This window comes from Pteronotus mesoamericanus, unplaced genomic scaffold (assembly GCF_021234165.1).
Source record: "Pteronotus mesoamericanus isolate MK-2021 breed Mesoamerican mustached bat unplaced genomic scaffold, CSHL_Meso_final contig_90, whole genome shotgun sequence".
Lineage (NCBI taxonomy): Eukaryota > Metazoa > Chordata > Mammalia > Chiroptera > Mormoopidae > Pteronotus > Pteronotus mesoamericanus.
In genome coordinates this window covers 29,163,224-29,187,817 of record NW_026555277.1, presented here as the reverse complement: position 1 = coordinate 29,187,817, position 24,594 = coordinate 29,163,224, and the positions used below count along the sequence as shown (strand labels likewise).

The following is a 24,594-nucleotide window of genomic DNA, read 5'->3' as shown; positions in this document are numbered from 1 at the left end:
AAATGCGATAAAAGGAGATATGCCTGTGGTTGGAATCCCTCAGTATGCAGCCTTCTTAGAATGGCTCCTTTCACTTAGAAATATGCATTTAAGGTTACTCTATATCTTTTCCTGGCTTGAAAGCTCATTTCTTTTTAGTGCAAAATAATACTCCATTGTCTGGATGGACCGCAGTTTATTTATCCACTTTCCTACTGAAGGAGAGCGTGGTTTGGGCATTTATGAATAAAGCTGCTATAAACATCCATGTGCAGGTTTTTGTGTAGGCATAAATTTTTAGCTCCTTTGGGTAAATACCAAGGAGTATGATGGATGGATCATGGTGAGTGTATGTTTCATTTTGGATGAAAATGCCAAATTGTTTTCTTGAGCGGCTCTGTGATTTTGTATTCCCACCAACCATTCATGCGAGTTCCTGTTGCTGTACTTCCCTGCTAATATTTGGTGTTGTTAGTGTTCTGGATTTTGGCCATTCATAGTGTTATCTCATTGTTTTTTGGTTTTTTTTTTAAAGATTTTATTTATTTAATTTTAGAGGGAGGGAAAGGGAGGGAGAAAGAGAGGGAGAGAAATATCATTGTGAGAGAGAAACATTGATCAGTAACCTCTTGTATACTCCCCTACTGGGAACTGAACCCACAACCCAGGGCTGTGCTCTGACTGGGAGATGAACCGTTGACTTTTCATCTTGAGAAATGATACCCGATCCACTGACCCACACTGGTCAGGACTAATTGTTTCTGATTGTTTTCATTTGCCTTTCCTTGGTGGTATCTGATGTAAAAATCTTCTAATGTGCTTATCTGTCATCTGTTTATCTTCCTTGTTGAGGTGTCTGTTACAGTCTTTAGCCCATTTTTAAAAATTGGGTTGTTTTCTTATTTTGAATTTTAAGAGTTCTTCGTGTATTTGGATAAGAATCCTTTATCAGATGTGTCTCTTGCAAATATTTTTTCTTAGTCTGCGGCTTCTCTTCTCATTCTCTTCACAGTGCCTTTCATAGAGCAGAAGTTTTTAACTTTAATGAAGCCCATCTTATCCATCATTTCTTTCATGGATCATGTCTTTAGTGCTGTATCTAAAAAGTTGTCACTCTACCCAAGGACATCAAGGTTTTCTTCCATGTTATCTCCTTGGAGCTTTATGGTTTGCGTTTTACGTTTGGCTCTGTGGTCCATTTTGATTTGATTTCATTCTTGTGAAAGGCGTAAGGTCTGTGTTTAGATTAATTTTTTTTGCACGTGGATGTCCAGTTCCAGACTCATTTGTTCAAAAGACTATCTATGTTACATTGTATATTGCTTTTGCTTCTTTGTCAAAGATCAGTTAACTATATTTGTGTTGCTCTATTTCTGGGTCCTCTATTCTGTTCCATTGATCCCTTTGTCTATTCTCTCACCAAAACCACAGTCTTGATTACTGTTGCTGACGTAATTTAAAAACAATTTATTAAAAACAGTTACATCAAGAAAAATATATACCACCCATTAAGCCTATCACCTAACCGTAGACTCTTTCGTTTCTTTGTGCTATATTCTAGTGTTTATTCAAATATATACACGTTTTTGCCTATTGATAATGAGACTGTATTTAAATTTTGTTTTAGTTTTTTAATAGAACACCATTTCATATACACTGTGAAATATGCTTTATTTTTGCTTTTATAATTTTAATAAATTTCATTAAGTAAATGTAACCTAATTTATCTGACCATCCACTATTGTTGGTCATTTAATCAGTTCCCATGTGGCTTAGCTGAGAGGATGCAGCGACCAGCCGCAGACAGATGGGGAGCTGAGTCTCAGCCTGCTGCTCACGAGCTGAGTGACCTTTTTGAAGTTGTTTCCTTATCTCTAAAACAGAGACAGTACCTGCCTTATTATGAGAATTAATGGATATACAGACTGTACTCAGCTAATCTTGTCTAGATATACTGACGCTATAAACGCATTTGTATAAGTGACTCCTTGCATTTTTAAAAAAAATTTTAGGATATATTTTCAGGGTTGATTTAAAAAAATTGATGAGTAACTCAATTGTTTGGCTGATTCTCATGTGAAATGTTGGTTCATTCTTTAAGAAAGCATCCTCATCTTTTCTAATTACTTACAGGATGATTGTTTCTTTGTCTGCAAAAGAACATTAGATTATTTCCCTAACCTTTATATGGTGTGACAGAATGATAAGGCCACTTGAAATTCCAGCAGCAATGATGGCTCTCATAAAGTTGACATACTGGATATCACCACAGTAAATATAAGATAAGAAACACAGCGTAGAAACCGTGGGTGGGTGGTATAGGCAAGTGTTTTGGCTTTGTATTTTACTAACATCAAAAAACAGGCAGTTTGTTGCTGAACATGTTGGTTGTCTTCTGAAGAAGTTGGAATTAGCAACCCATTTGGACATGTGTGTGCTCCCTGGTGGGTTCAGGGGAGGCTGGGGAGGGCACTTCTGTGGACTTATGACAATGCTCATTGAGAAGTCCAGGGCACCGCTCAAGTGCTTCCATCTCCATTTTATAAGTGGAGAAATGACTTAAGTTACTTTTCATTGCTCAATCAGTTCATGAGTGTTTGAAATAAGATTGGGGCAACTTTTCATAGCATTTGGGTAAGCTGACTTTCAAGAAAATAATATGAATAGTATAGGAAAGGGAGATTTGGCTGGTTGAGTGAATCCCACAATACAGAAACCACAACTGAAACTGACAGAGAAGAGAAAAGAGGAAGGAAAAGGAAATGTATAGACAGGAACAATCTACAGTTAGTATGATGGATTGTCAAGAGAAGAACATGACAAATGACTTGTCATTTTTTATTTAAAGCAATTAATTAAACATGGCCACCTAACCAGAATCCCTGCTTTTTTTCCCTCTGTTCTCTTCCCTCTGATTTAAGGTGCAGGCTTTGCTCTAAAGTTAAATGGGGAAAAAATTCAGAGGTGTTTTACAATGTTATAATAATAAAAAAAAATCACTTAAAATTTTTACTTATAGTGGAGGGAATTTGTGTTTTTGATTTCTACCTTTGATATAGAAACCAGGTTGGTAAAAAAAAATTGTGTGTGTGTGTGTTGTGTACATTGAAGCAAAATTGCAAATAAAAATGCTGAGAGTAATTGGAAAGTGGGAAATCACTGTAATACCTCTTAAAACCCATTTATAATTTCACATTCTTAAGAATTTAGAATTAAAAATAGTTGGGAAATACATCTTTAAAATCTCATTTAAGAGAATGTCAAATGTAAAGGTTGATTTTATTTGTAAGAGACGGCATTTTGAAACACTTAGACATGAATTCCTGCAAGCTGAGTTGATTTAGTTGGGTTGGTCTACACCTGCTTCTAACTAACTGCAGGTTTTTCTTTAAAACAGGCTTTCTGGTATTGAAGAGCCGTGCACTGTGCAGGAGGTGGACAGGCTCAGCCAGCGGGAGAGAAGGAGAGAAGGGGAGAACTTTAGTTAAGAGTGGATGCCTTTGTGTTACAGTGGTTATGCAGTGCATATAAAATAAACATTAATGGGACGTTGCATCCCTTGTGAAGGTGTGATTGTAATGAGTTAATAAATCTTTTATGACTGAAATATTATTGCATGATTATAGAGCTAGATAGTTGACTCAGAAACTACTGGCTTATGGATTCTGAGCTTTGTCAGGGGCTTTGAAAGAGCGTTCACTGAAATGCTCACTATTAATTGTACATAACTCATTGATGTAGTTGATCACATTTCTGAAAGTAGGAGATCAGTTTTGAATATGGTTGATACATGTGTATTGTAATGTCAAATGATGTAGGAGTTCTGTTAGGGGTTAAAGATAGGGTATTTATTTGTGATTACCCACAACTCTAAATTTTTCAAAAAAGCAAATAGAAGAAACAAAAATGGTGGTGAAAAAGCATTCTTCCTGATTTCAAAAACAATGGATTTTCTGAAGTTTATCTTATGGGTATATCCTTCAGATTCCATGTCCACAGGTGATCAGTTTTTTAAAAAACAGCAGGAGTGAGCAGGGAGAGGAAGGTTGTTTGCATGCTCAACATTTTGCATTTTTCTTTGTTTAACGGAATGAATAACTGTGTAATTGAAAACAGTCTAATACTTAGTTGACCCGCCTCAGTGAGTCAATGCAGATATTTCTGGATTGACTTAAACAGCTTGGGGGAAGAGTATATTTTGGGGAAATAAAATTGATTTTATACAATCTGCTGATGAACAGCAAGGCTTAATGAGTGATAGCCTCAAGAAACCTCATTACAGTAGTTTGGATGAATGAGCAGGAAAGGGTAGCAAATTTTTCAAGAGGAAAGTTTCTGCTTAAACATGTAATTTTATAGATTAGTATTATTCCCACCCCCTAGAGCTTTCTGCAGGGGGAAAGCAATCAACACGCCTGAGTTCTAACATTCTGGGTAAAACTTTTAGTGATAATTTGTTCTTCTCCTAAATCTCTTTTGCCTTAATTGGCTTACCCTTCTGCTGTGCCTCCCCCTTCTTTTTTAAACTCTTAATTTTGAAATAATGATAGATTCACTGGATAGATTCACATGATGTTGCAAAAAAATGTACAGACAGATTGCATGTGCCCTTGGTCCAGCCTTTTGCAATGTTAACATCTTGTATAATTGTAGTATTAAAACTTGGGAAATCGATATTGGCAGAATCCACAGAGCATATTAAGATCTCACCTGTTATATATACGCTCATTTGTATATGTGAGCAGTTCGGCTACACCACATGTGTAGCCTTGCATAACCACCACCGTAATCAAGATGCCCAGCTGTAACACCACTGCGAGATTCCGCTACACGTTACCCGTCTATATTCACATCCATCCCCTCCCCTCACTTATAACGCTAGCAGCCACTAATCTGTTCTCCATCTCTGTCATTGTCAATTTATGAATGGTACATAAATGGAAGCATGCAGTATGTATATAGCCTTTTGAGACTAGTGTTTTTTCACTCCACATAATTTCTTTGAGTTTATTCAAGGTATTGAATAAATCAATAGTTTGTTCCTATTTATTGCTCAGTAATATTCCATGGTAGGGATGTACCATAGTTTATCTATTCACCCATTAAAGGACATTTGGAAAGTTTCTTCTTTTTGACTATTATGAATATAGCTACTATGAATACTTGTATACAAGTTCTTGCATGAGAATAATTATTTCTGTGGGATAAATGAAGAGAGTGCACTTGTTAGTTTATATGGTAAGTCAATTTTTAGTTTTGCAAGTAGTTTCTTGTTTTTCGGAGTGGCTGAATCATTTTGCATGCCACCAGTAATGTATGAGTTACCAGTTTTTTGCCTCCTCACCAGCATTTGGTGTTATCACAATTTTTCATTTTAGCCATTTCTGGTAAGTCTTTAATTGTGGTTTTAATTTGCATTTCTCTAATGGCTAATGATACTGAATATCTTTTCATGACATTATTTGCCATTTAAATATCCTCTTTGGTGAAATCTTTTGTCCTTTTTAAATTGGATATTTCCTTAATGTTGAGTTTTGAGAGTTCTTTATATATTCTATATGCCACTGCTTAATGACTATGTGATTTATATATATTTACTTCTAGTGTGTAATTTTTCTTTTCATCTTAAAAGGATCTTTCACAGAGCAAAGTTTTTAATTTTGCTGAGGTTTGATTGATCAGTTTTTCCTCTTATGGATCACGCTTTTGGCATCAAGTCTGAGAACTTTAGGCCTACTCCCATGTCCTAAAGATTTCCTGTATATTTTTCCTGTTCTTTTTATAAAATCCACCATTTTACCTTGACTTTTTTTCTTCTTCTTGTTCCTATTATATCCTTTATTTGGAATGCTTTCATTCCACTCCATATTGCTAATCATGAAATAGGTCATCATAGTCATTCCTGTTACAAAAATGATGTTCTATATTGAATATGAAGACTATAACCTTCCTTAGGAAAGGAAAGTAGATCTGTTTCTGTTAAGGCAGACTTCGTGATATCCATGTTCATGGTAAGCAGGTAGCGAGCCCACATTTTTTATTACCTGCAGTTTTTAGAATGGGTGTCTTCTCTTTTCCTTACAATGAGATTTTGTCAAAAAAAAAAAAAAAAAGAGTAAAGCTAAGACATGCCTACCACTGAGACCTCTGCAGGGATGATGCCACAGCTGCTCTTTCTGAAAGCTCTGCAGTCAGCTCTAATCCCAAGCCCGCCCTCCCTCCCTCCCTCCAAATGCTCCCTTTACTGTGCACCGCAGCGTGTACCTCGGAGAAGTGGTGTAGCAGTAGAGATGTTTATGCCATCAACAGTTTTGGTGATAATTAAGAATTCCATGGCTTTTAAGTGTTAGAATAGTTTGTTGGGAGAAGCTTATGACTTGAAGTGCAGTGTATTCTTTGATGTTAGAATTGTGTGTGTGTGTGTGTGTTTAATCTCATCCTTATAAAAAAATGATAAAGGAGCTGAAGTGCTTTTCTATTTTGTAAGATTCGTATTTATGTCTTCCTCTTTATTCCTTGTATCTTTTCCTTTGTTTTCTTGTTTGTATTGGTAAGTATCTGAAACAACAACATAGCTGGGGTGCAGAATGCAGTGGGAGGCATAGGTACCCCCATCCAGGGCGAGATTACTGCTTTTGCTTAGTTTCCTGCTGACTTCTTAGATGCCTTACAATATGTAATCATGGGCATGTCATTACTATGTGTGATATGAAGGTCACACAATATTCCTCATCAACAGAGTCATTAGATGACAAAAATCCCACCTCAGTTTTCCCAGATTCATTATTTCTGTGATTGGACTAGGTGACCTTTAGGTTTCTCTCAGCTCTGAGAATCTGTGGCAATTTCTGTCACACGTCTCTCTCTCTCTTCTTAAAGTGATCTAAAAGACATAGAAAAATTAGAGGATGCAAAATAGGTGTAGTTAAGTCAAGGAAGAAGAAATCAGTTCACACCATGTCTCTTCTATCATATAAATAAATCAGTACACTTACATTGCCACTTGGTCTTTTTGAGATTTTCCCATTTTCCAAACTATAAGAAGAGACCCATCCTGTGAAGTACCATGGCTGATGGTTTTGTTTCCTGAGGCAAGGAGAATTATTTTGCTAATATCCCACTTACCTTTTAGCACAGCAGATTTTTGTTGAGCAGAGTTACGAAAATTTGAGAAAGTGGGTTTTGATAACCCCCCATGACTCCTTAAAAATGTGCTATTTATTATTTTTAAGTGTCAGTGGTGCACTTCCCAGTTTATTTTTTAAACCTTTCTGTGGGCATACAAGTCTCTGCCGTCAGAAGGCAGGTTTTGCCTATTGAGAGAAGACTAGCTCGGGGCGTCTCCTCTCTTAAGGCTAACACTCCTGTCTGTGGAAGCTGCCTTTTGTTTAGGAATGTCGCATTAAGCAGGGATCTGACGATAAATATCAAAGGTGCGCTAAAACAATAGTGATAATTCATGATGTGATCCTTTCTGAGAGCACACAGCACTAAGTGGCTTCGGTGGCTGTAAAAAAGGGGACTCCAGGAAGGTAATGTGATTCCCTTGGTATCTCTCAGTGACTCAAAGAGAAGAGAACCCCGCTCCTAACCAAGCCTGTGGTTTTCGTGTGATGTTTAGTTGTCCAAGCACAGCAATGCATCCTCCCTGGGTTTCCTACTGCAGGCTCTGATTGTGAAAATGCTTCTTATGATGTACCAGTAGATATTTATACACATTTACTTATCATCATAATATGTTCTGGGTCTTTCATGTGGAGCTTTATGCCTAAAAACATAAAAACCAAACCAAAACAAAGAATCTTATTATCCAAGCAAGTGTCTCTCTCTCTCTCTCTCTTTTCCTTTCTTTTAGATAAAAACACAAACACATATGAATAGTAACTGAAAAAACATTGCTTCCTTTTAGAAAACCGCTAGGATTTGCATAAACCACTTGGCTGTCTGGTAAATGATTATCTGCTCTGTCAGACCCTGGGGACTTTTAGCATTAGGTTATTTGTATTTTTATAGATAGGGAGAGTTCTAAATTTGAAGGTGGGTGTTTGTTAAATGCTTCAGATAATGACAGTCTGTGAAACTGGATTTTCCAAAAGTCTTAAAAAAGTCAACGAAAACATAACCTCATCTGTATTGTGATAATCACCTGAATAAAATGAAAGGTCTTGAAGGATTCTGAATTTGTGCTGTGCACAGTCTGTTAATTATTTGCCTTCAGTAAATCTGACATGTGTCAAGGCTAAATACTCAAAATACTCCGATTTGAGAATCGGAAAAGAAGTTTAAAAGAATTTCTATTATCACTCTTAAAGGAAACATTTACAGCAATACAAAACACAAGCGACTGCTTCTGTGTGGTATTTGCTAACTGAAGTAGGTTACCCAAGATGGTCCGAGGAAGAGATTAATCTAAGACAGTGTCAGAATTCTGTTGGGGTCCAATTCTGGAAAATCAGGTTGACATTGGCATTCTTGGAATTAAGTACATGTCTTACAGATAGTGAAAGATCAGCCACCTTTGACTTTATTTATCATTATTTTTTTCTAGCAGCTTCAAGCATCACTGACTTAACTTTGGATTGCTGAAGGTTGGCAGTGTTTCAAGCAAATTTGCATAAACCTTAACTCATGCTTTTCCCTATATCTAATTCATAGGTACAAATAGTTTGAGACAGTCTCTTTCATTGTGAGTAGGTACAGAGCTACACATTTTACTTTCACCTGGTCTTTTACGACACCATGTTTCCCCTAGGGGTGTAATGCATGAGGGATTATCTTGATTTGTCGGAGGTAACGGCAGTGCCTTCAAAGTCCAAGGAGCGACAGTCAAAACAGGTCTTTGTGTGGGCGAAAGATAGAATACTGAGACTGCTACACGGTCACCACCAAAACCATCATGGCTGCCATTTCCTGAGGTGCCGTGTATACTCATATAATCCTCGTAACGATCCTGCCAGGCACATAGGGCTTCACAATCCCTTATTTTAAAACCCTTGGGGTCAGATGTATTTCAGAATTCAGAATTTCTTGGAGTTCAGAAAGGTAATCAGGGCAAATGCCACATATTACACAAAATCTGCAGTGGGGACTGGGCAAGCATCGCAAAAGCAAGCTAATTAGTATTTATGGAGGGAAATACGTGAATAGTTACTCTGAGTGAAATAAATAAAAGCCGTAAGTACTTTCATGTTAATTCAGATTGGGTCTTGCCACTGCATGAGGCTGGGTATCATCTTATATGGAAACATTTCTTTTTTCCTGAGCTTTTTGGTAAATACCAAATAAATACAATTAATAACAGATAACATGTTTTTACTCTTACTTTAGAAACATATAAGAATCTGGATGCTTTCTCTGTCTGCCCCACAGTACTGGGGAACCCTTCCTTTTTCCTGTCCCCCGCGAATTACACTAGCTACTTAGGCAGTAATTGGTCCCCTTCTTTCTGTCGATAGGCACTTTTTTCAAAGCTATGTAAGACTGACATTTTGTACACAATGAATGGAATTTAACAAGGTGAAATGTCATGACTAAAAACAAAGTTCAGACTGTGCAAGGACTGAGGCATGGCGCCCTAGCCGACAGGCATTTAGTTAGCTGTGCGGTAAGTGCGGCGACACCGTGAAGGGGCCGCCGGCAGTGCGAGGGCGACCTTCGGGTCTGCAGCCGGAGCGCAGTGTTTACAATGTGAGCGTTCGTCACCTCTCCCTGCATTCGTCTGGAGTCTTGGTCTCATTTCTGGGTGGCCTATATTAAAGGAATGTAGGCAGTGTGAAACCTTGTCCAGGCAGATTGATCAGGAGGGTGACAGGACTCGAAGCCATGTCATGTAAGGCAGAGGTAAAGGAACTGGGCAAGTTTGAGTGTTTTGCCAGTTTCTAGCAATATGGGACTATAGCACCTACTCAAATGAGGACAGATGCTCCTTGATTTATGATAGGGTTACATCCAGATAAACCCATCCTAAGTTGAAAGTATTGTAAGTTTAAAATGCATTTAATATTATCAGAGGTGTCCAATCTGTGGCCCGCGGGCCCCACGCAGCCCAGGATGGCTGTGAATGCAGCTCAACACAAAATTGTAAGTTTACTTAAAACATTATGAGTCTTTTTGTGATTATGTGTCATGGCGTATTTAATGTGTGGCCCAAGACAACCCTTCTTCTTCCAGTGTGGCTCAGAGACACCCAAAGTTTGGGCACCCCTGCATGTCAGTTGTTTACTGTCATAATGGAGTGTCTCACCGGGAGCTGCAGTCGCTTGTCACTGGCCAGCATCACGAGAGATACTGCATATTGTTAGCCCAGGAAAAGACCAAAATTCAAAATCTGAAGTACGGTTGCTTTCACACTATCGGTAAAGTCGAAAAATCCCAAGTCAAACCATCATAAGTCAGAGACTGTGTGTAATTTTAGCTTGATATTGATTGACTGGCAGCTCTGTGCCCTTCCCTGAGCTGTTAAACATTTGGGACACAAAGATAAAAATATATGAATTAAGAAGATGGAAATGAGGAAACTGAAGCAAAAATAAAATTGCAATAGCACTTCAGAAGCCAAGATAGGAATAAACTCTGGTCTCTTGAACTAGAGCTTATTCCTGGAGTAACTATCCTGAGCTCTCCTTTTGGGGCCTCTCCCTAGCTCATGTTTTTCTTTGTTTCACAGATAAAGCGGCCTCGTGAATAGGAATGCCTGCCCAAGTATCAGAATTGGAGATCATGGATGAAGATCAAATAATTGAAGAAGTCTTGGATAAGTTTGTTAATTGTCATGAGCAAACATATGACGAATTTCTGAGCACTTTTACTCATCTTTCAAAAGGTAAAATGGAAAAGTAAACTTTCTACAGTGGTAGAGATAAAGAATTTTATTATAATGTAATGTTTTTCTGCCTTTTCAGAAAGACTATTTAATGAGCATTCATTCATTCTATTGCTTTGATCAGGGTATTCTAATCAGGGCATTCACAACTGATACATGTAAATACCAACATTTTAATGCAGACAAAAATTGTATTACAGAGTCAGAACTATTATATTTGAAAACTAAAAAGGGCCTGAGAAATCAGTCAGTATAAGCCCTTCATTTATCTTTGAAGAGACAGGTACAAACAGTGGAGGTTTTTGAAAACAAATTTGAGACTTTTAGAAATAGAGCATATGCTATAGGCTATAGAGTTGCACTGCACACATTTGTATCTGGGCATCACTTCTTTCTGGTTCTGTGACCTGGGGGGAGGGGGTGCTTCTTGAGGGGAGGAGGCCTAGTAATAGAACTTCAGAGGTTGGTGAAGGTGAGTTGAGATAACCTGTGTGAAACAGCACAGTGGCTAACATATAAGTACTTAGTGAAAACGAGGTGGTGGCGGCATGGACACTTAGTGAAATGCAGGGTGGAAACGGCCTTTTACACCAGAAGTGATCAACTGAAGCCTCAAGGCTAAACCCACGTTGTGCGTTTCATTATGTTTTGTTTGCTACCTACAGTATTGTTTCCATTTTTTTAAAAAAATTGAGCCAACATTAAAAATTTGGGAAACTGTACATAAAAATCTCGATCTGTGTTTTTTCTGATGAGGTAGAAGACCCGTTACCTGCCACTTCCCTGAAGGCAGTGTCAGCTAGAGCTTGGGAGCCTCTTGCCCTGTGAGCGCCCTAGTTTGTCATGCTTTTTGGCACATACGCAGCCTAAAAGTGTGTGTATGCATTGTCTGCTTCATTCCCTTAAGTGCTTCCTGCAGGCATTTGAGTTTGTGATCTACATTGTAAATTCACTTCAGGTCACCGTTGGCTTGGTCTTGATCTCAGCCTTGGTCCTTTCTGGGTCACTGATCCACATTTGTGAGACTATTGGTTCTCCACTTAGCTGCACATTGGACTCATCAGAGGAACTTTTAGAGCACATGGATACCAAGGGTCATGCTGAATCTTAGCTGGGGCTAGAAATCAATAGTCTGTAAAAGCTCCTCTGTGATTCTAACGTGTGCCCAAGATTGAGGACTGGGTGTTTTGTAATCTTTGAGGTCCTGACACTCTCAAGATATTAGACTTCATGATTTTAAGTCATGATTCACATGTCCTTAAATAATTTAAAAGAAGGATAGTTATAATGAATAAAAGGAAAAGTGATTCTAATGTGTTTGTTTTTTGTGCAAAATAGGTGGAATATCCATATCTGTTTTGTTTATGCTTAAAAACTTGGACTCTGGTTTTGCTTATACATCAGGGAAATGGAGAATTTAGGAAATCTCCAATTAACTTTAGGGCTATGAATGATGTATTTTGACATGACCTGTGGATCAAATTAATCATGATAATGGCCAAGACACCTTAGTCTATGGATTTGGGTTTGGGAAGATGTTTGAGACTAATTGTTTAATTGCGTATTTACTCAAACGTGCCAGCCAGTATGCAGTGGCTGGTGCTGGGCGTGTGTGTGGAAATGAGGGTAGAACCAGCAGAATTTATGCATTTTGTAATGCCAATGGCATTTTGATAATTCATATTATTTTGTGCATTATTTGTAAAGCTGAGTTTATTTTTGTGCTATGGAGAGGAAGAACTTGCAAGGACTTGGATATTTTAAGGAGAATATAATAGTTTTTGGGATAAGGGAGTCTGTTTTCTTTTGAGATTTCTGTATGATCATTGCATACTGAAACAAACTGTTACATGAGTGTGGTAACTTCATTTTGAATTTAGTTTTGGGCCCCAAATTGAGCTGAAATAAATGATGACGCGAATCACATAAACTGCATCTCCAAGCTCACGAGTGTTTTTTCCCCCCTTTCAAAATATCCTTAGGTGCCAGTTCACATTATAAACTAATGAACTGGAAAAAAAATTCCCCTTAGAGTACAAAGAGCTGTGAGTGCAAAAATGTGTCTTAAGTCAGTAAGTGTCTTTTATCCCCCGAAACATTTAAACATCTTTTGAAAAACCAAACAGGATGTAGGGACGGGCATGAGAGTTTAGTGATAGCAGAACTGATCAAAGTGAATATAGTTCGTTCTTTTTTAAGGAAAACATGAAAGCTTTTTCTTCAAAGTTTTCTCCTTCTTTCCAGCCTTTCATTTGTCTTAGCATGTTTGCGCATTTTGCTATGTAGCAGAATCTCTGTTAAGTTAGCGTGGTCATCACCATGCATGCTTATGCACATTGCTTTAGTAAGTTTCGTTTCTCAAGTCCATTCCCATTTCCACTGATTGACTGTTCTATTTAATTTTATAGTAGTTATACGCCAGAGTGCTTGTGAGATTCATTTTCTTCCTACAGTGTTAAAAGGGTCAGTAATCCTATTAAAAATATTTCCCTGGAAAAGATTAAACTATAGCTTTATTGAAATATAGTCACATTACTGCTTCAGACTCTTGGAAAACAGTTGGAAACTTTTAATATTATAGCATAATTCTCACTACAATATATTTATGTTGATCATATTTTACAGTTTTTTTCCTTAGAGTTCTGGTTTTTAAAACCATGGTACATACTTGATAATAAATACTGTGTTTTATCAAAATATTTAAAGAGACATAGTAATTATATTAATTATTAATTTTGTCTGTCCTATTGCTATCATTTTTTTTAGGTTATAGAAATCCAGATGTGAAAATTTATATTTGATTTTCTGTTAATGACTTCATGTATGTATGTATGTATGTATGTAATTCATTCATTCATTCATCCATCCTCTGAGTATCTCCTTATGATCTAGGTATTATATTAGGTGCTGAGGATCCAAAAATAAATAATATAAGTGTTTTCAAGCACACATAGTCCAGTAAGTTTCGTTTCTCAAGTCCATTCCCATTTCCACTAAGTCCAGTAAGAGAGGAATAAACAAACAATGGAGAGAAGCATGGAATTCTGTGAAAGCTCATAGGAAAGCCATTCAGCCTCCAATTGAAGGAAAAACAGTAAAGTCTACCCGCTGCAGAGGATGCCAGGGGAGCTTGGGATAACCACTGAACCAAAACTTACCTTGGGTCCTAAAACATTAAACAGAGTGCAGGAATGTTTGATAGATAAGATGAATTAGAAAGGTGTTAAAATGTTTCCATTGGTGATGGTCCTTTTGAATCATGGTTCCATTCATTTTAGTACAGATATAATTATATATATTTATAATTTTAATAATAGGTTTAAATAGTACATTTTCAAAATGGAGATGTAGCCTTGCTTTAGTAGTAAGGTTTAGATATTTCTAAACCGCTGAAAAAATAGACAGGTTTTTCAAATCTCCTTGCACACTGAAATCACCACACAGTCTGATTTGGGAACCATTTGAGTGGTAGTTACTGCTTATATTGCCATCATGCAGGAGTTACTGAAATTATTTATGTAAGAAGCCAGTGACTTAGAAGTTGACATTTAATCTTTTTAACTCCATTTGTCACAAAAACTAACCTTGGGGAAATTTAGTTGTTACATCTAATTCTGAATCTCTCTCTCACACACACACACACACACACACATGCACACACACACACACACACTCCCATCATTGTTCTGATTTTGTGCTTCAGGTTAAATGACTAATTTCCACTAAAGTTGCCCATTTTACCAACTATTCAGCTTAAAATAGTTTGGAAATTGCCATGAATCTACTATGATTTTACAATTAACTCTTAAATAAGTCTTTGTTTTTCATTCTCCCATTTCACTTTTAAAATACTTAGCATCCAGTTTCCCCAGTGATTCTACCAGCTTCCATATTACTACTTAAAGCAGTTATATTCACCTACTTTAACCTATTTTCTTATGTCTAGATCAAAGATTTTGTTTCTGATTTTGATGTGTAGTTTTGTTTCTAGTTTTCTTTATGCTATTCTCATTTTAGTTCCAATACTTTGTGCTTTTAGCACTTTATTATTCTTTCCACATGTATTTGAAAAAATTCCTGTCAGCTCAACCTCTCTTAACACTCATTAATATTTGCACTAAATTCTGCCGTAAGTAGAACATTGTATATCTGAATATTTGGGACACATGCCTGCAGTTTTATTCACTGGTGGTGGTCAGATCTTTGTTTCAAATAAAATCTTTGAAATTCTTAGTTTCAAAACCTCTAAATAGGTTTCGATTTTTCTTAGATTTTAATAACCTTATGAAATCAAAAGAGAGTTGAACCTATACTTTTGATTTTACCCACATTTAGTTTTTTAAGGAGCTATGTATGCCGGTGGCCTGCCACCATTACAGATTCCGGGATGTCCAGTTATCATATGATTTGCCATTGTTAGGCCTGCACCGTTCACCGTAGAAGCCACGAGCCACATGCGGCTACTGAGCATTTGAAAGTGGCTTGTGCTATCCCAGAACTGGGTTTTAAATTTTATTTAATTTTAATTAATTTAAATTTAAATTAAAAAAAAAAAAACTCCTGATACTTAATTCAGTTATCAGAAAACTTTTAAATGTGTTTGGGACAACTAATAAATCAATTTTTTAAAATGTAAGTTTTATGAAATATAAATACAGATCAGGTATTTCTGATGAAAATTTGGCATTTGAATTGAGATATAAGTACAAAATGTGTACAGGATTTTGAAGACAGTATAAAAATAGGATGTAAAATTTCTCAATAATACTTTTTGACTACATTTGAAATTACAATATTATTTTGGAAAATTAACTGAAATTATGTTATTAAAGTTAACTTCATTTTTTTAACATTGTAAAATATGGTTGGTTTAAAATTTTAAATTGCACATGTGGCTTCCTTACATTACCATTCTACTGGACAGCACTGCTATAGGCCAGTAGTTTTCAAACTTGGCTGACATTCGGAAACACTTCTCTAATAGAAAACTTGTAGTTTGCTATTTCTAAACTGCTGAAAAAATAGGCAGGTTTTTCAAATCTCCTTGCATGCTGAAATCACCACACAATCTGATTTGGGAAAGTGCAGCTATCCAGACACTATGTGGGGCTTATTAAGTGAGAAACTCTATTGCTAGGGATCTAGGAATTTTTATATTCACAAGTCTCTTTAGGGAATTATGATGCATCACTAGTTTTTTTTTAAAAAATATTTTATTTATTTTTAGACAGAAGGGAAGGGAGGGAGAAAGAGAGGGAGAGAAACATCAATGTGTAGTTGTCTCTCATGTGCCCCCCACCAGGGACCTGGTTCACAACCCAGACATGTGCCCTGACTGGGAATTGAACCAGTGAACATTTGGTTTGCAGGCCAGTGCTCAATCCACTGAGCCACACCAGCCAGAGCTGATGCAGCACTAGTTTTGAACACATTGGTTTAGCCTACAAATTCTAACGCAATCCCTTAGCAGCAGGAGTACCTATACTCCTTTAAGGCACCAGCTTTGAAGAGACAGTTCAGTGCTCTTTATTTTAGATTCATTCATTGGTATATTCACTAAGCATTTGTCTTCAGTAACTTATTTAATTGCCACATTGAATCAAACGAACAGCTATTATTCAAATCTATTCCTTTTTATAGTTCAGAGAAATGAAAAGCATTGTATAGATTAGCAATTTGCCTGGGGTTCGGTCAAGCATTCAAACTTCAGACTTCTGGCTCTCCTCTCTACTACTGTACCCTTCCCACAGAAACCTCTGGGATTATGAGATTGTAAGAAATGTAGTCTAATGTTATTATAGAGAAGCAGCTAACATTTATTAAGTACTTGGTAGTATGCTTTGTACTTTAGCTGGATCACCTCAGTGAATCCTTATAATAACCTAGTGAATTTTTTTACATTTTAATTTTTATTATTTTTTATTATTCCCAATTTACAGATGAGGAAACCAAGAGTTAAGGCTAAGTAACTTGCTGTTATGGACCATATAGGCCCCTCAAAATTTATTTATTGAAGCCTTAATCTGCAATGTGACTGTATTTGGAATTAGGGTCTTTAAAGAGCTAATTAAGATTAAAAGATGTCACAAGGGTGGTGTCTAATCCCACTTGACTGGTGTCCTTATAAGAGGAGAGAGACGCACCAGGGAAGTCCACGCAGAGAGAAAAGGCCCTGCAAAGACAGAGCAAGAAAGCAGCCAAGGGGTGGGGGTGGGGTGGGCTCAGGAGAAACCAAAACCTGCCAATATCCTGAATCAGACTTTCAGCCTCCAGAATTGTTAGGCAATACACTTCTGTTGTGTAAGCCACCAGGCTGTGGTATTCGCCCAAGGTGAAGTAACTGGTTCGTGGTGGCATTGGATTATTGGCCTAGTCGGTATGGCTCCAAAGCCCATGCTATGACCCACTTTTCTGCCTCACTTAAAGCACTGGGCACTTCTCAGCGCCTAGGAGTCACTGGCATGCAGATAATCGGAGTCGTAGGCATGATGTGCTACCTCAGAAAAGTTAGTCTGTTTTTCTCGTGCAGGTTTCATAAGGTCTGGTCGCCTGTGGGCTTTGTTCACCATTATTACTCTGGTGCCTACGGCAGTGCTTGGTAATAGAGAATAAGTAGATGCTTAATAAATATTTGTTGAATAAATGAAATAAAAGGAAAATAAAAGAATTCAGAATGACAAAAAGACAGACAGGAGGGCCTCAGACTGCGCCCTAAAGAACACGCACACTTAATGGACAGGCACAGGAAGAGGAGCCTGCAAGGGGGCTGTGTCAGGATGCTCCGAGTTTGGATTTGATATACTAGCTAACTGGGAGCCCTGGTAGAATTCACACACACACACCCACACACACACACACACACACGCATGATTTGAAAAGGTAGAAGGCTGAGCAGAAGTCCATAGGTGCAGATATGGACCAGGGTAGTGGAGGAGGAAATGGAAAGCAAACGGGGCCATTGAGGTGCTGCACTTGGTAACAGGTGACTGACAGAGCACTGGGGAGAGGAAGGAGCCCAAGGCCCGTCGCAAGTGTTTTGCCTGGGAGATGCTGAGGTCCACAGAAGCCCAGGGACTTGGTCAAAGTCATGCAGTTTTCATTAAAGAGTTTTTTATTTTTATTTTTTCTTCATTGTGTGTATGTTCTGTCAAGAGCTTAGAGTCTTGGGTTGGGATTTGGGTTACACGTCTGGACTGCTAAATTTTGAGTTGTCAGTTCAGCCAAAGGAATATCACTACCTGTACTTGACAACTTCGAAAAAATGTAATTAAAAATGAAACCGGTGACAGCACATGAAACAACATGTTTCCAAAGCCGACCTATCATTTTGGTCCCTAAAGCTGTTTTGAATTTGAACATTAGAAATGCCTCTTTAAGCTTCCATAGGGATACAAAGTGTCTTTTCCCAATCTGAAGAATGAATTTAAAATCTGCTCTAGAAAACACCACAGAGAAAATTATAGAAAGCAGCTGGCCCTCTTACCAATTTCAGAGCAGGAAAAGAATTTCAGTAGAGCATAAAAAACGGCTTTCTCTTATAAAAGAAAACATGACAACAAAATATACTCCTTGCTGGGTGGCCTTTTGCAGTTGTTTTCCGTAGAGCAGTAGAGAGAGGCCAGTGGGCTCAGCGTTGTTTTGATACCCTTGCAACTGGCTGGTTGTCTGCCAGAGGAAGTTGGAAACCGACTGACCAGCTTTACACTTCCAGGTGGCACTTAAGCCACATTTTTTTTTGCGCTGTTATCAGTCATTTAATTCCCTACAGAATATTGAGTGGTGTTTTTAGTTCACAGTCCATTTACAATGTCTTCCTGTTTCCTTTTTTTCGTTAGCCACATTAAAAAAAAAAAAGGCAACTCTGGAAGTACTCTTGCAAATGTGTGTTGAACAGTGAAGTGCGCAATTGAAAATAACACAGCAAATAGCAATAAACATATTTTAACTTAAGACATAAGCTATTGGGATGTTCACCTCAGGAGAAATCTGTAGAAGGCATCATACGAGGACTTGCCGATAAAAGCAACCAGGCAATTAAAAAACTCACCTAATTAATCTAGCATCCCAAGGGAGAGAATAAGGAAGTGGTGTTATTTTAAAGCTTTTTATTGATGGTTTCTTTCTTTCTTTTTTGGTGTTGCTGCAAAGGATAAAAGGAAAAGAAAAAAAGCTTATGGTTTTATGCTGATCATAAATTCAGTAGCTATCTGTATGTGACTCCTGAGTCACAACATAGCATCAAATATCACAGAGAACACTGAAGGAGAAAAATAGTATTGAATGAAGCGAACTAATTTATAGCACAGACCTATGGAAGAAACAGCATCAGCAGCATTAACCTGTTCTTTCTCTTTGGGAGAACATCTGCAAACTGTAATTAAGCAATTTTCATTTGTTTCTCTATTTCTTTTGTCATCACTAAATCACTGCACTTAGGGAACAAATTGACAAATGGTGAAACACAGAAAAATGCTGGTTCAGTTGCAGAAGGAAATTTCCTCCCTCAAATTATGATGGATTTTGAGCTGATGGAACCATTTTGTTTCAGATATATTAGCATAAATCTTCAGCTGCAGTTGTTGCAATTCATTTTTATTCTACCCATGAATATTTGGTCTGTAGATACTCATTTGTTTTCTGTGTCTGCTGTAGTTAGGTGTAATTGGATAAGGAAATAAAATGTATTTAAGTATTTACAACAATTTGAATTATAATCATTAAATTTATTTTGGGCACTGTTTTAAGTGTGTAGTATTTTGTTACAATAAATAGCTTTCTAGTAGTATTTTCAGTGAAGTAAGAGATTATGAGTTTTTAAGTTTGATTTATGTACAAGTAAAAGGATCATTTTCTTTAATTCTCTGTATCTATTAAACATATATTTTATACAGCATATTTTATGCACACATATAAAGAGGTGAACTTTCTTAGACAAATGGAGTTTCGAACTTTTATAAAACACAACCAGAGAAGTTTATAGTAGCCAAAAAAACTTTTAAGATGGTCACAATCAGTGTTTAAGTAGCTGATTTAACAATATTCAGTACATGCCCATTTGTTTTTTATGCATTTCTCTTTAACTATAACATTATTTTTACTCATGTTGTTAAAGATATTGTTATACTTCATGGAAAGATTAAATTACTCAACTTGAAATGGAGGTGATTGTAAGTCTTCATCCTCTGATTCAGTTGAATGGACATGCGTTCACATCTGGGCGGTTTGAGCAAAATGTTCTTTCAGCCATAAAACAATAATATTTTCTTTGAAATGGTCAGCTAAACCCAGAGGATGCAAACAGGAAACTGTATCTTCACCAAAACTCATATCTGTCTTGTATGAAAATCAATCCATCTTGTGTGAGATTTTTAGTGTTTTTTTTCCTCTACTTGGATTCGTTCCAGATGAGATAGATTCATGTTGCAGCCTATTGCTTGGTGAGCACAGGGAGGAATCATCACACCGTTTTCATGTGTTTTCTGGATTTTATAGTGTATGAATTGCTGATTAGAAAAAAGGGCTTGTGAATCAAGTACCGTATTTTCTTTTTTTCCTCCTTTTCCATAACTTACATTTTGCATGACTTGTAGCCAGTCATCTAATTCCTGGGTATTGCATTTAGTCTGTAATTACAGTGTGAATCCAGTTTTTCTGGCTTAGCTGAGATCATTTCAGTATTAACTGTGTTGCTGCTGTATTTTAGGGATTGAGCTAGAATCTGGGAAAACAAGATGTAGGAGACAGGGTCCCCACTCTGATATGTCGTTCTCATTTGTTTCTGTGTGCTATGTGTTCCAAATGCTCTAGACTTTGTGAAGGTACAATAGCAACACAAATGCTTGTAGGCTGTATGGTTAGAGGTGGATTGGTAAGGCAGTTCTGAAGCTACTCCGTATAGTGTTGATAAAATGATATCTAGAATGTTACTTTTGGTGTTTTCATTGCCTGAGTTTTAGATTGAATAAACACTATTTATGAGTTAATAAAAGAGCAACAAGACGGATAAGAACAGTAAGTTTTTAGACTGTTTCTTCTTCTTTCTCTTTTTCCTCCCCAAGGGATGTTCTAGGGTGCCCTGAAAACAATGAGGGAATGTGAAAGACACGTGGCATTCAAGTCTGCCCTTGCATTGCCCCAGTGCCGTATGCCAGTGTATGAGTCCTGGATTATTCCACTTTTGTGCAAAAATGGTTATTCCCCCTCATAAAGTTTGAAAACTCCTAAGAAGCATTTAGTTGTAAAGAAGCCAGAAAAAAATTTCCTTCCTCTAACTTTCTTCAACCTTTGTGTGTACAAGAGATTGTCTTAAGTAGATGCACCTTTGTGCAGACAGGCAGAAGGGCACGGCTTTGGGGTGAAGGGACATTTTTTCATGGATGGGATATAGTTTTATGAAGAGTTTATTATATTGCCCTTATATTTCTTATGTGTTGTGGGCAGTGCCAGTGTACAGTACCTTTCCAGCTTAGGGTTCAGAGGACTTTCTGTTAATTCTTTGAGACTGCAGGCTGGCCACTCACTCTCTCTGCATCTGTAAATCAGGCGTGACCCTGCCTGCTCAGGATGTCCCACGTGGCGGAGGGGAGGATCAGATGAAATATCTATGAAAGGACTTGGTGAGTGTTAAAGATTTACACAAGTGTCAAGTTTTATGATTAGGGGGACTACTTATGATTTAAGAGTAGGACATCAAGGTTAAATATTAAAGAAATCTTGAATCTACAATATAAAAAATGCACAGTACTGTCTACAGCGTTAGTTGTCCACACCATATTTCCTGAAGTAGTTAAAACCAACCACATTTTGTAGAGAGTCTATGTGTGGTGTGTATCATATAGTGTAAGACTGTACGGTTTAGGGAACAATCCTACCCTGGCCCCCGGTGGATGGACTAAACAGTATGTCGACACACGACCTTCAGGCAAGGGTATTTTCTATTCTTTGACGAAGATAAGGCAACAGATACTTCTTTTTTATTCTCAATTTTTAGATTCTACTCCATGGATTCTTTACGTGGGACTCCTGCCTTACGTATATGTAAAGATCACCTGGGAGATGCTTATTAAAATGCAGTCTCCTGGGGAGCAAGCTGTAAATTCTAATTTCGAAGTTCTGGCGTGCAGCTCAGGAGCCTTGTCCTTCAGGCCAGCTTTGAGAAACATACCCAAAACGAAATCAAGGAAGGGTATGGGGAGATGTAGGAATTCCTCACAATTCTGTGCTTTTGTGTCTATTGCATATTTCTAGGAAGAAGGACCATAGCTTTTGTGAAATTCTTTACACTCTCCACCCAAAGGGTAACAACAATTATTTCACTATAATTTTTCATTTCATGTCATCATTTGATTTTATTTAAACAGCACTTTGACAGTGAAAAAGTATGATGGGTTACAGGAATAACTTTACTGTGATTTTGCTGACTTCTGATACAGAGGCTAGAATATGATAGCTCACAGAATTTTAGGGTGGGCTTTGGTCCAGCATACATTCTTTCCCAAGCCAGGGGGATTACTGCACCTGTGCCTATAGCCCAAAGTTACTCCCTCACAGGGAAACCTCCTGGTACTTCTATTGTTGCTGGAGGACTTTTTTTTTTTTTTTTTTGTGAGCATTTGGCCATTAGCAAGCATATAGGCAAGTGTCTTGGGAGACCACCTTGGCTATGGGGGCATCTTATTGATGTAGTTCTAGGAAATGCCCCCGCAATAATTTTGTTGCTTTTGGTACCTTTTCTCCTGTGTATTTCACATATGAAGTTACTTACTAAGTTAAAAAAATTTATTCAACTGTAAAATTTTATGATTAGGGTAACTATGATTTAAAAGGAGGACATCAAAGTTCAGTATTAAAGGAATCTTGACTCTAAAATATGAAAAATGTGAATGTAAAAATATTACGTGTATATGTGTATATATACATATATATATATATATATTTTTTTTTTTCAGTATTTCCAGGAAAGACTTTTTAAGAAAGAAGAGATGCATGTAGGTATTCTCCCTGGATTGAGGATTAGAAGGAAGTCCTTTTTCACTTCTACAAATAAATTTTTTTTGGTCATGGTAAGAAAATTAGAAACTACAGGGAGGCACCAACATGCATATACAAACACAGAGCAAAACAAAAAACATGCTCTTTCTATAGCAATAGAATTTTTAGCTCCTCTGTGGCCACTTGAATAAAGGTTCCATTTCCCAGTCTCCCGTGAAGTTAGCTATAGCCATTTGACTAAGTTTTTGCCAGTAAGAAGGAAGGGGACCAATGTATGTAACTTCTGGTGCATACCCGTAAGAAACATGTCCTGGACTTCTAAAAACATTTCTTTTTCCCCTGGCTGGGAAGAGGCAATCAGGGGAGCAACTCCTTAGACCCAGGAATGGAGGCCCTGCGCTGAGGACAGCAGAGCGCCTCGCCAGCCTTGGTCCCTGATCTGTCCTGAAGCAGAGCCTGCCCCCTGTCCTCAACTGTTACAGGACAGAGAAAACAATTCTTGTCTCAGCCGCCCTATATTGGTGCCTCCTCAATAGAATGGCTTAAACCATGCCTTCCTTAGTACCGGAGGGGAAGAGAGGTGCACACTTCCCTCTGCTTCTGCATCCTCTGGCCTGGAGGAAGGGCGTGGTGGTGCGTCCTGTGGAGAAGGGTGGTGCCCTTTTGGGAGGAGAGCTAGAAGGAGCCTGGGCTCCTGGATGGCCGTGGAGCAGCACGGCCACAGAGCCCTGAGTTGCTACCTACCACTGTGTTGTTGCACGAGGGAGAAATAAACTTCCATCTTATTTCAGCTATTGTTACTTTGGGTGTCTGTTTCATGTAGGTAAACATATACCCAATTAATTAATGAGTAATACCATAATTTTGGGTTTCAGAGGTAAGCTGTTGATATATTTATTCATCCTTTTCTGTTGATTACTTTGCATGTGTATATAATTACCAGTTAAGAACATGGGGCATAGTGATAATCAGGATTTGAATCTGAGCTCTGCTACTTCCCATCTAGGTGGTCTCAGGAAAGTTATTAAAGTTGCTGAGCTGCATGCCCTGACTGGTGTGGCTCAGTTGGTTGGGTGTCGTCCCACAAAGAAAAAGGTCACCGGTTCAACTCCTGGTCAGGGCACATGCTTGGCTCGTGGGTTTGGTTCCTGGTCAGGGTGTATGCCAGAGAATCAGTGTTTCTCCCTCACATCGATATTTGTCTCCCTCTCTTTCTCCCTCCCTTCCTGTCGCTCTAAAATAAAATAAAATAAAATAAAACTATTTAAAAAAATAAAAAAATAAAATCTCTTAGCTTCAGATGTTATCATCTATAAGATGGCTATAATAACCTCTACCTCATGGACTTGTTATTGGGATTAAATAATTATTTACATACACATATATATACATATACATACTTACATATAATATATTTACAGTATCTGAATTACATTACGGGTTAAGCTAAAGTTTTAATATATACTCAGCAAATTTATTATAATTATTTTATAAAAGTGAGAATATACTATACATACTCTTTTTGTTACTTGCTTTTACATACATTATATTGTGGATGTCTTCCCATGTCAATATATATGGCTATTTAACAATATTTTTAATGACTGCATTATATTTGTGTGGATGTACCATAAGTTACTTAGCCATCCTCTTTTTGTTGGACACTTTATTATTTCAAATTTTTAGCTACTATAAATGATGCTACATCACATATCCTCACTTATTCAATAAATGTTGAATATTTAATATTTGTTAATATTTATTTTTTAAATATTCTTATTTTAAATATTTATTGTTAACCT

General features: G+C 37.4%; 1 protein-coding gene across 1 annotated transcript in view; it reads left to right on the top strand.

Moving 5' to 3' along the window:
- The window catches only part of IFTAP (intraflagellar transport associated protein), a 55,774-nt gene that overhangs the window by 5,248 nt on the left and 25,932 nt on the right, over positions 1–24,594 (top strand). Inside the window, exon 2 of the mRNA XM_054585892.1 lies at positions 10,646–10,801. Within this exon, the coding sequence (XP_054441867.1) occupies positions 10,669–10,801 (133 nt within the window). The 5' untranslated portion in view covers positions 10,646–10,668. The remainder of the gene's footprint in view (positions 1–10,645; positions 10,802–24,594) is intronic.